At 47.9% G+C, this 15,571-nt stretch overlaps 2 protein-coding genes and 1 long non-coding RNA gene across 7 annotated transcripts in view; 1 reads left to right on the top strand and 2 right to left on the bottom strand.

Annotated features, from left to right (window-relative positions):
• Positions 1-25: 25 nt before the first annotated feature.
• On the bottom strand, positions 26-7,266 carry LOC148396962 (AMP deaminase 3-like). 2 transcript variants are annotated; one of them, XM_088379145.1, is made up of 16 exons: positions 7,189-7,266; positions 6,297-6,360; positions 4,121-4,343; positions 3,890-4,058; positions 3,596-3,761; positions 3,297-3,516; positions 2,973-3,102; positions 2,713-2,907; positions 2,514-2,645; positions 2,266-2,429; positions 2,064-2,190; positions 1,804-1,967; positions 1,062-1,182; positions 690-863; positions 508-618; positions 26-408 (listed from the first exon to the last, which is right to left on the bottom strand). In XM_088379145.1, exons 2-16 carry the CDS (start codon positions 6,352-6,354, stop codon positions 232-234), a joined length of 2,331 nt encoding a protein of 776 aa, XP_088235271.1. In that variant the 5' UTR covers positions 6,355-6,360; positions 7,189-7,266; the 3' UTR covers positions 26-231. The 2 variants fall into 2 exon arrangements, with proteins under 2 accessions (XP_088235271.1, XP_088235272.1); XM_088379146.1 differs by lacking the exons at positions 6,297-6,360; positions 7,189-7,266 and adding an exon at positions 5,541-6,004.
• The window catches only part of LOC148396960 (uncharacterized), a 29,186-nt gene continuing 15,008 nt past the window's right edge, over positions 1,394-15,571 (top strand). For 2 of the 3 annotated variants that reach the window (XR_015859100.1, XR_015859099.1), the window contains exons 1-2: positions 1,394-1,676; positions 2,715-2,835. This is a non-coding gene — a long non-coding RNA (uncharacterized LOC148396960). Of the gene's footprint in view, positions 1,677-2,714; positions 2,836-6,685; positions 10,842-15,571 lie in introns of those variants that run through there. The other variant, XR_015859101.1, reaches the window with a different exon arrangement.
• LOC148396961 (uncharacterized) lies at positions 7,768-10,990 on the bottom strand. 2 transcript variants are annotated; one of them, XM_088379153.1, is made up of 7 exons: positions 10,569-10,990; positions 9,913-10,161; positions 9,525-9,800; positions 9,052-9,291; positions 8,672-8,971; positions 8,472-8,586; positions 7,768-8,393 (listed from the first exon to the last, which is right to left on the bottom strand). In XM_088379153.1, the coding sequence occupies exons 1-6, from the start codon at positions 10,612-10,614 to the stop codon at positions 8,495-8,497; spliced, it is 1,203 nt and encodes a 400-aa protein (XP_088235279.1). In that variant the 5' UTR covers positions 10,615-10,990; the 3' UTR covers positions 7,768-8,393; positions 8,472-8,494. The 2 variants fall into 2 exon arrangements, with proteins under 2 accessions (XP_088235279.1, XP_088235278.1); XM_088379152.1 differs by having other exon boundaries at positions 9,052-9,312; positions 10,569-10,977.

The raw sequence follows: 15,571 nt of genomic DNA, 5'->3' as shown, positions 1-15,571 counted from the left end.
GTAAAAATTGAAAATGCAAGGCATCTTCATATTTAAGTTTATTTGCACGTAGACATTTTTAAGAATAACATTTCACATCTAAACTTGTAAAAAAAAAAATCCACATATACTTAAAATTGTGCATTTGTCAACTCAGTTTTTTGATCTCATATTCTTGTTGAACATGCAAAATGTGCTCGTGTTTTCTGTAAAAAAAAAAAAAAAAAACGTTAAAACCTTTCCGAACTCATGTCACTCCACCGCTGGAATGGTGGCGTCCGCTTTGACGGCGTCCACTAAAAAGCTGAGTTCGTTGCATAGTGTCTCGTGGCGGTACGCCATGCGGATTTGCGCCACGTTTGTACGTCCTATGTCGTTGCCCTCGGGGCCGTCTTGCAGATAGTTGGAGCCCAGGAAATGTTTCTTGTCCTGTAAGCAATACATCAAAACGTGGATTGTGCTTTCTCACACAGATTTATATGAATTTAAATTTTATCCAGCATAAAACTATTTGAAGATAGTGTTCACCTGGTGCGACAAACCGCTTTGCAGCACACTATTTCTGGCGATCTCGCACAAGTCGCAGGTGCTGAGTTTCCAGAGCTGAGCCGCGATGGCGTACTCCTCCATCAACGCTTCCTGTGAATGTTTCAACTCCAATTATGTCTTGCTCTGCAAGCCCACGTGTGTCGTCTTGCAGGGGTTCGAACCTTTGTGTAGTGGAACTGCAAGGGGTCGTCGGTGGACAGCGATACACACAGGCCCTTCTGGAGAAACTCCCGCAGTGGGTTTTTGGAGTATTGCAGGAACAGGCTGTTGTTGCTCAGCGGTGACATGGCGATGGGGACCTGAGCCAGGTAGTAGAGGTACTGCAACACTGGACTCTGGTGGACAGGAGATGTACCAAATGAGGATTTAAGGACTAGATTTCCAACATCAGGGAATGCAAAATGTCTCGGCAAGGTGAGATGAACATATTGTGATCATTTGAGGTTTTGATTCTTAGGTGCCGAGTCTCCAAATGTCTTTTTGTCTGAGTTTGTGATGGGGAAAAAAATTGTCAAAGCACAAGACGGCATTACCTTCTTTAAGTTGAGGCCGTGGGAGATGTTATCCGCCGTCAAGAAGGCGGACACCAGGTGAGTGATGGAGCCTGCCTCGCCACAGTGGGGACGGAACTGGAAGGTGTTCAACCCACGCTCCCTTTTGAAGGATGCAAAAAATGTGTGTTACAAAAACAGTGGCACCATGTGGTTTGTTTGTCTTTTTTTTTAAAGCATTTATTCATTTTTGTTATTTCTTCAGCCTGGCAAGCCACACCCACTCCGTGTTTCCAAGGCACGCCAATCGCCGCGGCTGTTTCTTGTTTTATAAAAACTGTCCAATCAAATTCGTTTATTTTCTGTGACGTATGTGCAACTCCGGAAACCGATTCCAATTCAAAATGGCGCGCGGGGGAGGCGATAGTACTTTTTTCATCAACATCATCAAGCATTACAATAACCATTTTAAAATAACTCTTAAAAGTCTCTAAAACCGTAACTGCTGACAACCCTAGAAGCATTCATATTAAAATACACCGTTTTTTTTTTTTTAATAGAGGGCGGCGGGGTGTCATGGCCTCTCTCAGCTGATCAGTTCATTTCAATTGTTTGCTCGGGTTTGCCCGCCGAAGAACGACCCAAACCCCTTCGCTGGTACGTTATATCTGAATTTCAGGTTTTTACTGTTTCTTTGTTTTATTATTGAAGTCTGTAGCAAATATCTCAAGCCCAACAAGTGAAGTGGAAACACCAATGAGTTGTACCAAACGAAAGGACTCACTTGCGCAGGTTGTTGAGTACCATGATGTTAGCGTACATGTAGAACAGGTAGTAGGTGTACGGCGGGTTATCGTCTGCGGTCCACGATTCAGGCTTTGGACTTTTGTATGAAAACAAGTGGTCACTGTGTTTGGACTCGTCATCCACGCTGTCAAATCCTGTCACCTGCAGAAGGAGATGAACATCACAGAGGAAGAGCAATGTTAGCAGAGAAACCAACATTCTTAACATTTGTTTGGTTGACGCTTGTAAGGTATTTACATATTTTAGAAAAACATGAAGCGCTGGGTGCTTTTGCGGGTTGATTGTTGCCTCAAAGACGGGGATGAAGATGTTCTCCAGCATCTTTGCAAAGTTTGTTAACAGTTTCTTCGACCTGAAAATGTCACTGTAGGACAGAGGAACATCAATTGATGAACATTCAGAAAGTCTTTTCGGACCTAGTGGAACCAAGAACACTTACTAGATCCGAGGAACCTGGATCATCCATCTCAAGTTGGGTGAATGGACTTTGTGCTGAATAAACCAGGTGGCAAGCCCCTCCCATTCGCTGGCTGATCTTCCGTAAATGGACAGACGAGGCTCGGCGTGTTGGTACTTGCTCTCCTCCAGGTCCTTTGCTACTTCCTGAAACAGATAGATGTAGATTCTCGATCTACTACCTTTTAAAATTCTATTGTCCTTAAACTGCTCTGATAAAAGTCAACATACCTTGATGAGACGTGCAAAATAAGCTCCCTCGATGTAGTTGTCAGTCTTGAGGTAAATCTCTCGCAATTCGCTGGCACCCACCGGGTTGTACTTGGAGTTGAATTTGTCAAAGCGATGGAATGTTTGTCTCCCCTGAAAGAATCAAATAGAAACTCTTTGCACTTGTAGCGTTGACCGCTCCAATGCTTTTTGTCCTTACAGCATGCACGTCCAGAGAATCCACCGTGAGGTCATAGGGGTCCATGTTGAGATTTTTGAAGACCTGCTCCAGCGTATACTTCTGGCCGCCCTTCTCCAGGACGACACGGCTTTTCTCTGTCTGGTAAGTGGTCTTGATGAACTTCAACAAGTGCTTTTGGTTCATGCAGGCGGCAGCATGTATGTGCGTATCCACCTTTGATTGAATGGCTTGGTTTTAGAACTCAAAGATGGTCATGATTTAGTCAAACTTCAACCGACCTTTCTGACGTTGTAAAAATCCCGATGTGGAACACTCTTCAGCTCCTTGAGCTCAGCCATTTCATTCATCATTTCATGAAGGTAAAATTTGGAGGATAAAAAGTTCAGTCGTCTGTGGCAGTATGTTTTCCTGCAAGACATTGGGGAATCCCCTTTAATTAAAAATGCCAATCCAATTCAAATCTTGAACGTCTATAGCCGTCAATGGCGGTGAATGCGTTAAAATAAGGCATGTGACCCGTGTCGATTTTTTTTTTTTTTTTTTTTGTCTTTGTTGCTGTGAGCTTCTAGCCATGTGAACTGTGCCATGTAGATGGTGCTTACGTGGGGCCATCAGCAATCATGGCAAGTACGTGGCTCAGGTCGATTGCAAAGGTCTCAAAGTCCGGGTAGGGGAGCGTGCGAGGTTGCTGCCGTTTCAGGGCCTCTGCGTTGTTGTAAACGTGAACGATACCGTCCTTCATCTGCATCCGGTACTCCAAGTTCTCGGGGATGCCCTCCACGGAGTACGGGTCCTCGTCTTCACGGGGGAACGGCCAGACGTCTACAGTTGAGAGATGGATCGTGAATGAAATTGCGACGAGGCGGGGGTTTACGGTACTTGACCCAAAACGATTTCCAACCTGGCAAGACCTCATCCTCCTCTCGCCACTTCTCTCCCTCTGCGTTTCGAAGGAACCGGGCAATGGTCCTGGGAAAGCGGTGGTAAGCCAGTCGGGAGTACTTTTCCCTGATGAACAGCGCTCTCAGGAGGCTCTTGGCCGCTTGCTCGTAATCCTCCACGGTGATCTGGGATAAGCGCATGGATTCCGTATCACATCGGGGAATCTAAATAAAACGCTTACTTGGCTTTGGCCTTTGCCAGCCAGTAGCAGCTGCAGAAGGGCGCCGCCATGAAGGTCGTTGGCCATGTTTACCCCGGCGCAGTAGTCTCCGCTGATTGTCACTCTCTGGAAATCGGGGAAGCTCTCTGAAAAAGACGGCTCGGGCGCGGTTGGGGAGATCGCGGGCGAATGCGCCAACAGGCTCCAATCTCCGGTGGGAATCTGCAGGGACTGGGAGCGCTTCATCATGAAGGTCTTCTTCCTGGTGGCGAAAATGGCTCAAGAGAAAAGCGAGCAAATCTGTCAGGTGTCCAGTCCTCATACCTCATGACCGTCTCCTTGGACTGCTGCTCGGCCAACTCTTTCTGTAGCGTGCGCTCGCGGTCCTCTCGCAGACCGATGGGACAGTCCTCGGGCACAGTGAACAGGGCCATGGCGTCTTTGGTGTTCTCCTCCTTCAAGGCGGAGGCGTAGACTTTTTCAGCCAGGAGACGTACCTTCTCATCCACATCGCTCATGGATATTTTGGGGAAAAGCCGTGGCACCTCTGCAAAGGTATATTTTGCTTTATTCTAATCGTGCAGCATGGTGCTAGGTGCGAACAGAAGCACAGTTTCGCCGATGGATTCAAGTGTGAAGTCTCAGCAGACGTCAGATAATCTACGTGAAATGCCTTTTTATTTTTCACAGTCGACTTAGCGAGTTGCTAACGTGCAGCAGTTCTTGCTCTATGCTGGCCATCAGGGTAGAAAGAACATGCATGCAACGCCAGTCATATGAAGTTGAGCCACCAGCCGGAGGCCTGACCTGCTTGAGAACCTGACAGGCTTTGAAACCCTACACCGGTAAACATCTCCCGTCCATACTTGACAGTCACTGGCTTTTGTGTGTTGCGCACGTGGTCCCTCCCTGAGACCACACAGCGCTAACTACTAGCCTAGCATGGAGCGTGCAGCGTTTTTATTCATTTTTGCAAGTTTCTGTGGCTGGGGAAATGATTATTTGTGCAAGTGTTTTCCTTGGGGGTTAGGCTGAGTTTCCTTGCTGTCAGTCAAATGTACGTAGCTTGTAAACCTTGACAGAAATCAAAACCAAAATTCCAGCTTGTCGCTAAAATACGTCAATATTGGCATTTCATAGTTTCGGTTCTCATGATCTTTCGGCCTGACTGGATTGGACTTCTCTCCGAATCTGTTTTTAAATTGAACTTAATATGATGACACACAAGGGAGAGCAGATGTTTTATTGAGTTGGCCGAGTTTGCGAAGGAACCTAAATGTAGTTTGTCGTACGAGACTGCCGTCGCCGTGCAAACGCGTAATTTTATCTTCACACGTGCCGCCACCCTGGCACACTGTCCGTCCGTCACGGCCTCTGTGCTTCTATAGGCGTGTGTGCCACGTGTGTGCCTGCCATAAACGCGACAGCTGAGCAATTCCTCGCTCGACCTTGACCTACAGCCCTGGAAAACGACAAAACCTGACCACGGCGACTTTCCTACTTTATAAGAACCGGTAACTTCAATTCACACAGAATGATAACTTGGATATGAAGCAATTGCATGGTTTATACTTTGCAAAAAAAAAAAACAACAACAACAACAACCATACTTTCCATAACCATGGTTAGAATCCCTATTAAGATTCATTTTTTTGTTGAGTCTTACTTTATCGCCATTCATTCCAACTTTAAAAACTTCTCGTAATTTTCCAGGACGGCGTAGCGAGCTTTTCTTGTATCCTACCTTCTGTGGTGACTTTGGCCATGCTGCCTGCTTCTACTCGTTTGCTCTTCTCGCTCAACACTTATATAATTTGCTTTGGCCTCTTCTGGAAATGTCTTGCTCGCTTGCTGGAGCTGGCACCTTCTCGTCTGCCCAGTATCTTCCTCCTCACTGAGCTTTGAGGCCAGTCTGTTTACGCATTTAGGTAGGTGGGGGCAGTAACGAAGCCTTCGTCTGGCGTGTCCGTCCTCACGTCTCTATTTTAGGCCATTGGGAACGTCATGGCTACTGGGGGGGCGGTTGAATCAGGTGGCGATGTTGAAACTGGTGGTGGTGTCGCAAAAAAAAAAAAAAAAAGGGAAGCTTCTAGATAGCAACCTAAACATCTGGTATACACATTTCGGCCACCAGGAGGCAGAATAATAAATACATTGGTCATTTTATGCCGAATGTATTATATGCCTGTGTTACCCTACCTGTCTACATGTGTTGCCGCACCAGTTGTTGATCATGAAGCATGAACCTAGCAGACTTTTGTTAAATGAGGGAACGCGTATATTTACCATGGCACCCGCAATCAAATTGTGACGAGTGCTCATATTTTGTTAACACTCCGATCAAATGAGCTGTTTATGTCCTCGTTTAGAGTTTGAGTCTTTGCAGCTTACTGTAGGTCGGTGGGAAAACAATGTTGTGAGGACAGTGCGGCTGTAACGTCAATAGACGCTGTCGACAACCCGCTGACACTCGCTGGGTGGAAAGATAATAGCCACTGACCTCTCCCAAGGCAAGGCGTGGATTGTTGCTTGCAGAGGGCTGCTTCCCTTCTCCTCATTGTGACCTGTGAAGATTAACAAAGGTCAACAAGAGTTCCCAGTGAAAATTGGGAGCGCGCACCGTTTACTTCAAACAAGTGTTTGTAAAATGAAGTCACCCAGGGTAGCTGGGGTATCCGCAAAATATTTACCAATAAATGATCAGAGAATAGCATTGAAAACACAAATTATTTATTTTTCTAGGCACTGAGTTTGGTCACGTGACACTCACAAAGTGTGTGCGAGTGTGCGCGTGTGTGTATGGTACCCAACTTGAAGTTTGTCAAAAGCAAAAACAGAAATGTTAGCAGGAGGCTATCTAAAGAGCTTTCCATTCACTTTCCTTTAAAGGGCAAGACTTGATTGACTGGAGGAAATGCTTGCTCTGTGGCTGCTTTTCCCATGCTGATAGTGGAATGTCAATGTTGATGTCCCCTGTTGGAAATTTGCTCCCTTCCCATTTTCTTATTTATTTTTTTTTATACATAATCATGTTGACGTGTCTTGTATTACTCACTAAAACAATCAATTACGGAGCACTTGCGTTTGTTTCGTTACATTGACCCAGTTTACCATTTACCACTATAGAGATAGTATTTTTGGTATTATTTTTAATCGTATCCAATGTATTTGTGTATATATACACACACACACACACACCTATACAAAATTTAAACTATCTTTTGCAAAGCCCAAATTATGAACACACATTTCTATAAAATGGACAAGATTACGACAAATTGGAATGAATAAAAAAAGTTGCCAAAAAAAGTGATCAATACATTTTTAGTTTAAGGGGAAAAAAGTCAATATACAGATTGGCCTGACTTTAAAATGGATAATGTTGCACTTACTTAATGTATTGAAACCTGCCGAGGGTCTGACTGCACATAAGACGAGAGCGTCAAGTCCCAATAGAGGAAGCTGAGTAGGAAGTTTGTACATCATTAGACAAAGGCTCACGAAAAGGCGCCCCCCCCCCCCCCCAAACAAGCAAACTGCACGCCTGTTACTCGTCGCTAGATGGCGGCATACCGCTCATCCCCTCAAAGGGTCTGCACGGCCTTCTTGCGAGCGCCAATAATCGGTCACTTCATTAGGTACGGTACGCCAGGAGACGCCAACATTTGATTGAAAAGATCATGCGAGACAGTTTGATAGTTCCATTTGATTGAAAAGTGCACGCAAGAACGTTGTATCCATCGCGGCTGACCATTTGATCTCTGCTCGTCTCACCCTGTTGTGCGCCGTGGTGAAATGAGCCAGCCGCAGTGCGTCGGCCCGTCGGGCCACAAGATGGCGTCGCGCACGATTCAGTGACACAAACTGGGATGAAGACTTTCCAATGCAAAGTTGCACCATCCAATTCCACCAACGCATGCTTGGCCCGTTGGGCCACAAGGTGGCGTCGCGCACGACTCAGTGACACAAACTGGGATGAAGACTTTATTGTTTCATGTCGCCACGTGACCCCAACGCAAAGTTGCACCATCCAATTCCACCAAACGCATCCAATTCAACCAAGCAAGGCCTTCCTTCCTCCTTCCACTGCGCTCAAAGCAAATGCACAAAGTTGCACCATCAAATTCACCCAATCGCGTTGACCACCTTCCAGCGTGGAAACAAAACGTTTGCCAACAGTCCCAATGTTACAGCATGCATGCAATCAATTGTACATGTAATCAATCAATGGAGTAAGTATAAGAAATGAAGTGCTAGCTGGGGCTAGTTCAATCAGAGAATAGAATCCATTCAATCAGTAGACGAAAATTGAATAAGAAAGCACTCGCTCGGCCCCTCCTCCCCTGCTGCAAACAAGTCGAAGGCCAACCGCTCAGGCGACTCGCGCGTTGCCCTCCCTCAAGCCAGATGGACGCCGGATGGACGAGGGCGGGTATCCATTGCGCGAGGGCCTCGTGCCGCCGCCGTCAACGCCGCCACTGCCTTCCCGCTTCTCCCGATCCGCTTTCTGTGTTTCGTGCTGGATTCTTTTTTTTTTTTAAATTGCAGAATGAACGAATGAAAAAAGAAAAATGGAAGCGCCTCCAGGATCTCTCGTCTGAGGAAAAGCAGAGAGCCGCCGGTTAGACAAAGCGCAGCGCGGCGTAGCCACGGTGGACGACAAACGGCGGCTCACCCGGCTGGCGGCGGCGGCGGCATCTACAGCATCGTCACGTAGAGCCCAACAAGGACGCTTATCACCAGCAGAGCGACGGAGCAGGACACGCCCCGGGTGGCTGCGCCCGGAGGTTCTAGAGCAAAGATGGCAAACAACATTGGCCCGGCCGGCCGGCCGGCCGGGCGGGGGGCTTGCTCCACTGACATGCAAATACTCACTCAGGTTGTCAGTGGGGGTCTTCTCGGTGGTCTCCTCGGTCTCCTCGCTTCTGCCGTTGACGAGGATGGCCTCGGACTTGACTTTTGAGCCAGTGCAGCCGGTCACCTCGCAAACGAAGTTGCCTTTGGCCCGAGCGGTCAAAGTGAACTTGGAGCCGTCATTGCCCACCGTGGTGCCGTCATCGTCTGCGACATTGTCTTCGTCCCTCAGCCACTGGTATTCTCGGACGTCACCCTGGGCCACACACGTGAGGATCCTGCCACTCCGGCTGATGCTGACCGTGGAGATGGCTGTGGGAGCTGTCAAAAACAGGAAGAAGCGCTTTGCAAGGGGCGGGCAACATTTCTGGGATGGTGCTTTCCAAGGGCCCTCTACTTACCTGCGTAGGTGTAATCAAACTTGGGGCTAGTCTTCTGGTCAGCGACGTAGCCTTCGGCCTTGCAAGTGTATTGACCGTTGTCAGGCGTGCCAAGTTCGCCGATGGTCAACATGGGTTTCTCGATCTTAATCTTAGCACCATTGTCAGTCATGGGGCTCCCATTTTTGGCCCACGTGATGGTCTCGAAATCACCGTCGACCTTGCACTCCAGGGTCAAATCGCAGCTATTTTTCTTCTCCACTGTGGCAGAAGTGACAGTAGCTGTTGGGAAAGAGGAAATGAGATGCAAATCGGGGCCCCCTCGTCTCGTCGTCCTGAGCCACGGGAACAATTGCCCGTCGGAGAGGGTGGGCCGCCTGCCGCTGTGTTCCCTGAATTGTCTGAGCGGCTACCTCGAGACTTTCAACAAACACGTGCTATCCCTTTGCGTAAAGGGAGTGAAAGGAGCGCGAGAGCCGCGACGGCAAACTTACTTCGGACTTCAACTTTAAACTTTTTGGTGTCTCCAGCGGTCACCGAGGCCTCGTACGTCCCGCTTTGAGCTTTTACCATGTTGAAGAGGCCCAACTGTTTCTTGTCGGTGTCGGTGAACTTGGGCGGATCATTGGCGCCTGCGTCAGAGACGGGCTTTTCGGAGCCATCCTTGCCTTTAAACACCCATGTGACAGCTGAAGTATGTTGGGAGGCCAATTTGATGGCGCCACCAACCGCGACGTCGCAAACGTTGTTAATGCCCTCGGTGCAGGCCTCTGAAAAAGCCCAAAACAGTTGTACGAGTTATTCACCGCAATAGCAAAGTCCAAGCGCAGGCGGTCAAAAAGGAACGCTGGCACGCAGCCAGACGATAGGCGTGTAACTTACTGGCATCAACAATGATGGTGTACTTTTGCACCGTGTCACCGGAAGTGGCAAAGTACACGCCGGTGTTCTTTACTTGCAGGGGGCCCTTTAAACCCGCTGGATCAGTGTTCACAAACGCCAAATTGTCGTGGTGGTCCTCATTTGGTGTTTGGAAGTTCCATTGGGTTGTAGCGGTACCGGGTATTGTGAGGACGTCTTCCTTTGCGCAGAACACCACCATCTTCTCCGTGCCCGAGCACGGTGCCGGATCTGGAAGAGCAGAGATGGCCAAAGCATGCGCTTACTCCTCCCGCTGTGTACTAAAAGGACACCAACGATTGTAGCGACAGAAGCTACTTCAAGGCACAAAGTGGATTTTTAGCATTGAGCTATGTCATTTGTGCAACTCGCTTTCGGGACGTTCTCCGCGAGCCATTTTGCCACCGTCGCCATGGACGTGTCCAAATGCAATTCCCAAAATGAAGGTGCAAAACATTGTCCCAACAAAGTGGGCCTTTTTCACATCAACATGGCTTGTCTTTTAGCTTTTGACGCTTTGACAATGAATCGATTGGCTTCAAGATGCACAGTCTTTTTGATTGGCTGCTTTATTGCTTGCCGCTTTGAACCAACTTCAATCAATCGGATTGCGTCGAAAGTGTGAAAAGTTTTACCACCTGCCGAGTGGACGCAGAACAGCAAGAGGATTGTCACAAGCTTCATGGTGATGGCGCAGCGAGCGAGCGAGCGGCTGGCTTGGGTCGGTGGGTGGGTTGGCTGGCTGGCTGGCTGGCTGGCTGGCTGGCTGGCTGGCTGGCTGGCTGGCTGGCTGGCTGGCTGGCTGGCTGGCTGGCTGGCTGGCTGGGTCGGTGGGTGGTTGGTTGGGTTTCGTTGGCCGGCTGGCTGGCTGGCTGGCTGGCTGGCTACTCAGACTCGACAAGCGAATCAAATGACTGTCGGACGCGAGCTCTGCCTGCTACCCGCAAGGTGCGCGACGTCACGCCGCTTTGACACGCAGAGCCCGCGCGCGCTTCGCATCATGTCAAAGCGTCTGCCAGGTTGACAGGAGGGAGCCACGTCACCACTTGCAAGGAAGTCTTGCAAGTTGTTGCGCGGCGACCAACTTGATTCCTACCGTCGTTAGGAGTTCAAGACAAACGGGCTAATGAGTCAGCCAAATGTGCAAAATGGCGCGCCACGCTTGTTTTGAAGTGGGCATAAAATGATGACGATGCAGTACCTGTCTTGCCGTCGATCGCTTGACTTGACTTGACTTGACTCTCTTACACTTCGTCCCGCAGTTGCATAACATAAAATGGGGATTGGCACGCATTCTTTGAAGCGCAATTCAAAATTTGAAAAAGACGTATTCTATATATGTTCTATCTATCGATGTGATTATTGATTATTCTTATCCTTATTGTTCATTTTCCATCAATCTGAGAAAAAAACAAAAACAAAAAAACCCACCGGTGATAGTTCGTCCAGAGGTTGCGTAACATTAAACGAATACAATGATTTCAAAAGAAATATCTCTCATATAATGTAGACGTAGTGCACCCATAGAATTATTTATTATGCTTATCCTTATTGTTCATTTTCAATCAAAGAGAAAAAAAAACATCGGTGATAGTTCGTCCAGAGGTGGCGTAACATTAAATGACTACGATGATTTCAAAAGGAATATCTCTCATATAATGTCGACATAGTGCATCCATAGAATTATTTATTATGCTTATCGTTATTGTTCATTTTCCATCAATCTGAAAAAAAACATCGGTGATAGTTCGTCCAGAGGTTGCGTGCCATTAAATGAATACAATGATTTCAAAAGGAATATCAAAGTCAAAGTCAGCTTTATTGTCAAGTTCTCCACACGCCAAAGACACACAAAGAAACCGAAATTTCGTTCCCCCCTATCCCACGGTCTCACATCATGTAGACATAGTGCATCCATAGAATTATTCATTATGCTTATCCTTATTGTTCATTTTCCATCAATCTGAAAGAAAAAACATCGGTGATAGTTCGTCCAGGGTTAAAGAAATAAACACATACAATCATTTTCGAAGAAATATATCATGTTTGCATTTCTTTTCGTTACTTTTCGTTTTCAATCAAAAATTAGGCTCGAGCGGTCGGTCTGCTCTGTTATGGTTCGTCCAGAGGTCGCGTTACATAAAGTCGGTATCGGCCCGCATTCTTTAAGGTGGATTCCAAATAAATGCATACGACACATGAATAAATACAATTATTTCCAACGCTGTAGGATCTTTTCCTTCGTTTCAATTTTGGCAAGCCGCTTTGAAGCAGCTTGCTTGCGACGGAAACGTTTGCAATGGCACTCCAAGACGGAACGGAACGGAACGGAACGGAACGGAACGGAACGGAACGTCCTTCCGTTTGTCTCCTCCGGGTTGAGCAACATCCTCCGAATTCAAAGCCTTCAAAGGACTGGCGTGTCACTTTGCGACTCGGCGGCCCCGCCGTCCGACCGCACCTTTGGTAGCTCTGCCGCTTTGCATCAGAGGACAAAGGCAAAGCTGAAGCCCTCGACCCCATCCGACCTCCTGCAAGCGCTTTTCGTGGCAATGTTGCGTCAGTCATCTTCCTGGCTGCTCTTGGCAAAGTAATGATGGATTGCAAATATCCCCGACAGATACTCTCACGCTTGCTGCGGGAATGGGCCTGAGATAATTGGGTGAAGGCGATGGATGGCCTTCAGACATATGTTATTGTGTGCCTAATTATTATTTGTTGACTTTATTCCCTCATGTAAATCACACCTCACAACGAAATTTGGAGCTCGCCACCGTTTTGCCGAGCTATCGAGGGATCGAGATCGCTGCCTTTTCATTCCGCCTCCGTTAGGCTCAACGGATTCCTTTTTCTCACATTGTCATCGTTCCGCCGCCGCCGCCGCCGCCGCCGCCGCCGCCTGTTCTGTCCGCTTTTGATATGGCCGAGGGCTTTGGCGACGGGCTCTCCAGTTGCCGAGCTACCAGAGTGCTGGCTGAGCGAGAGAAAGAAGCAAGAGGGGATTAGGAAGCAACGCTCCTGGCTCTCGTGGCTTTTGATAGCGGTGGCCACCGTGTTCCTGGCCAAGCGTCGGCCCAAAAGCCAACAAGGCGAACGAACGGCACAATCGTTTGCTCCCTTTGCGCCAATTCCTAATCTCCTCTTGCTTCCAGCCAATTACGACTCTCCGGCCCGTGAGCTACAACGTTTTGCGCTTTCGCAAACTTCCAAATGCATTTGCTCTTTATGCCAACGGCTCCTCTTCTGAATGAAGGTTGAAGGGAGGAGAAGGAGTTCTTTCTGCTTTTTCTGGCTGCCGCGCTGGACTGAGTCATGGCATTCCAACCGGAGGAAAGATTTGGAAATGTTTCCTCTTTCACTTTTGCATGCAACGCATGCACTTGGTTTACGACCGGCTGGCTGCGCGTGCGTAGTCTTTCGAATGCAGTCAATTCGAACTCCAAGCGCTCTCTTTAAATATCTGTATATGATAATGGAACCATCTGTATGTCATGTCATGTCATATGATAGTCTGTATCTTTGCAAAGACCAAATACTTCACTCAAGTTACTACAACAACTGCAGCAGCAGCAGCAGCAGCAGCAGCAGCAGCAGCAAAACGGACAAGCACGTTTCAATTCACTAAAACATGGGGGGGGGGACAAAAAAAATGTTGCTTTATTCCAGTATACTACTCCAACTAAATGACTTTCAAATGATTGAGCAGCAGCAAAAGAATAAGAAAAAATAAACAATGCACTCGAAGCACATCGCAGGCTCAAACTTTGTTGCTTATGCCGTCATCTGACAACGTTTAGTACTTTTGCATCGGACGGGGATTTGGCGCCGCCTTGTGGAATCTTGAAGGTGTTACAGTACCGCCAGAGAGGTTTTCGGCAAAACGCGAGCGAGAGAGAGCGAGAGAGAGAGAGAGAGAGAGAGGTGTCTGTCAGTCGGTGAATTGATGGTGGACGACTGCACCGGATGATGAAATTCACTTTCTGAACTAAACCACTGAAACAAAACTCCAGCACATTCCAATTGATGGAGCTGCACCTGTATACCAACAGACGATTTACAAGATACAGGAAATACAGTCTTTAGAAGATTGTCCACTCCACCGACAGTTCATTTTCTCCCAGATACCCTGTCATCGTTTCCTAGCAAACTCCGTCTTCCTTAGTGGGCAATGCTGCTAAGAGCGCTTGCCGGGTCGGGCGAGGTCGCTCCGCTTCGCTCGGCGTCCGTCCGAGTGACTCGTCGAGAGAGGCCTTGCCTGGATCTTTGTCTGCGCTTAGCAAGCACACCCAACAAGCAATCTCCTCCGGCCCGCTGCGAGGCGCAGGCGCCTCCGTAGGCTCGTCGGTGCCTCGGCGGCGGCGGCGGCGGCGGCGCCCAATAGAGTTCATCTTGTCTTTTGGGGCGCTGGCCACCTTTTTGTCGTTGTCGTGCATCTGGCTCAGGCGGTGGATGAGCTCGTGGTAGGAGCATGAGAACAGGAAGCAGCCGGAGGTTTTGGACGGCGCGCGGCGCCTTCGGATGTTGAACGGCAGGCTTCAAGAAAAAGACGTTCTCATCATACGCTGCATCTTCGAAACGGCCACTTTTAATAACAGTCGAGGTTATTCGGATGACGTTCGTCTTGGCGGTAGACTCGAATCGTTGAATTTTGTGTACCTGGAGTCTGCCCATTCCATTTTTGTCTCTCCACCCTGCTGTGGCGCGCCAATGAGGACGGGGGACACGTCCCTCTTCATTGCCAGGCGCCCTTTGAACCTGAGGCGCACAGGAAGCAAGCAGCACGTTTAGCCACGTTAACCCCCAAAAAAACTCGCAAAAGGTCTCTGTTGAAAAGAGAAGTCCGTATGGATTTGGATCGATGGACAAATTGGATGGAACTGGGCCCAATGTCTGACGTTGACATCAGTTTGACCTTTGTGTGGCTCACCTTTGACCAATGTGCGGCTCACCTTTTCCGGAGCGCAATGCTCCTCACTTGCGGCATCACCGCCGTTAGCACGCAGCAGCAGCAGACGAGTGTGTGCAGCGCCAGCCTCATGTTGGCGGGGGGCCGGCGGGCGGGCGGGCGGGCGAGCGAGCGAGCGAGCGAGGGAGAGGAAGAAAAAGCTGCCAGAGATGACGTGCACAAAGATTCTGAAAGTCCAGGCAGACATTTGACTGTTAGGATCAATTCAATTAAGGAAAAACTGCGTGTACTCGTAAGGACTGAGAATTTTTCTCCCAAATCAAAAAATGTTTCGTAAAGACAGTCTTTCTTTGTTTTGTTTTTTTTTTATTAAGAAAAAAACAACAACAACAACAAAAAAAGAGCAAAGCTATATTTTGTCAGGAATAAAACTTGTAATCTTTCAAGTAGCAGTTTTCCCAAAATAATATTATAATGGACTTTATTTACCATGCGTGGGAAAATAAATACAAATTGTATTTGATGTAGTGCACTTTTGCAAAAATCAAACTGCAGATTTATTTGAGGAAATGTCCCAATCGGATAAAATGACCAACTGATTCGTTACTCTTTACTATTAGTTGTATTCATTTTAGTCGAGTGGATTTAATGTTCCACTTTGATTTTCCTCTGATTGTCCGATTGTGCTCTCGAAGTCAAATCAATGATCGTCAAATCATTCCTTTTGAAATCATT

This window comes from Syngnathus floridae, chromosome 6 (assembly GCF_059516105.1).
Source record: "Syngnathus floridae isolate MCC-2025c chromosome 6, RoL_Sflo_1.0, whole genome shotgun sequence".
Lineage (NCBI taxonomy): Eukaryota > Metazoa > Chordata > Actinopteri > Syngnathiformes > Syngnathidae > Syngnathus > Syngnathus floridae.
This window is presented reverse-complemented; position numbering and strand designations above follow the sequence as displayed.

Bases quoted from the DNA above. Each gene is read 5' to 3' on its own strand.
- LOC148396961 (XM_088379152.1), bottom strand. From the start codon at position 10,614: ATGAAGCTTGTGACAATCCTCTTGCTGTTCTGCGTCCACTCGGCAG. The intron at 10,162-10,568 runs GTGGTAAAACTT...CTGCTCTTCCAG, and splicing joins GTTCTGCGTCCACTCGGCAG to ATCCGGCACCGTGCTCGGGC. The intron at 9,313-9,524 runs GTAAGTTTGCCG...CTTTCCCAACAG, and splicing joins GTTTAAAGTTGAAGTCCGAA to CTACTGTCACTTCTGCCACA.
- LOC148396962 (XM_088379145.1), bottom strand. From the start codon at position 6,354: ATGAGGAGAAGGGAAGCAGCCCTCTGCAAGCAACAATCCACGCCTTGC. The intron at 4,344-6,296 runs GTCAGTGGCTAT...ATACCTTTGCAG, and splicing joins CACGCCTTGCCTTGGGAGAG to AGGTGCCACGGCTTTTCCCC. The intron at 2,191-2,265 runs GTAAGTGTTCTT...TCTGTCCTACAG, and splicing joins ATCCAGGTTCCTCGGATCTA to TGACATTTTCAGGTCGAAGA.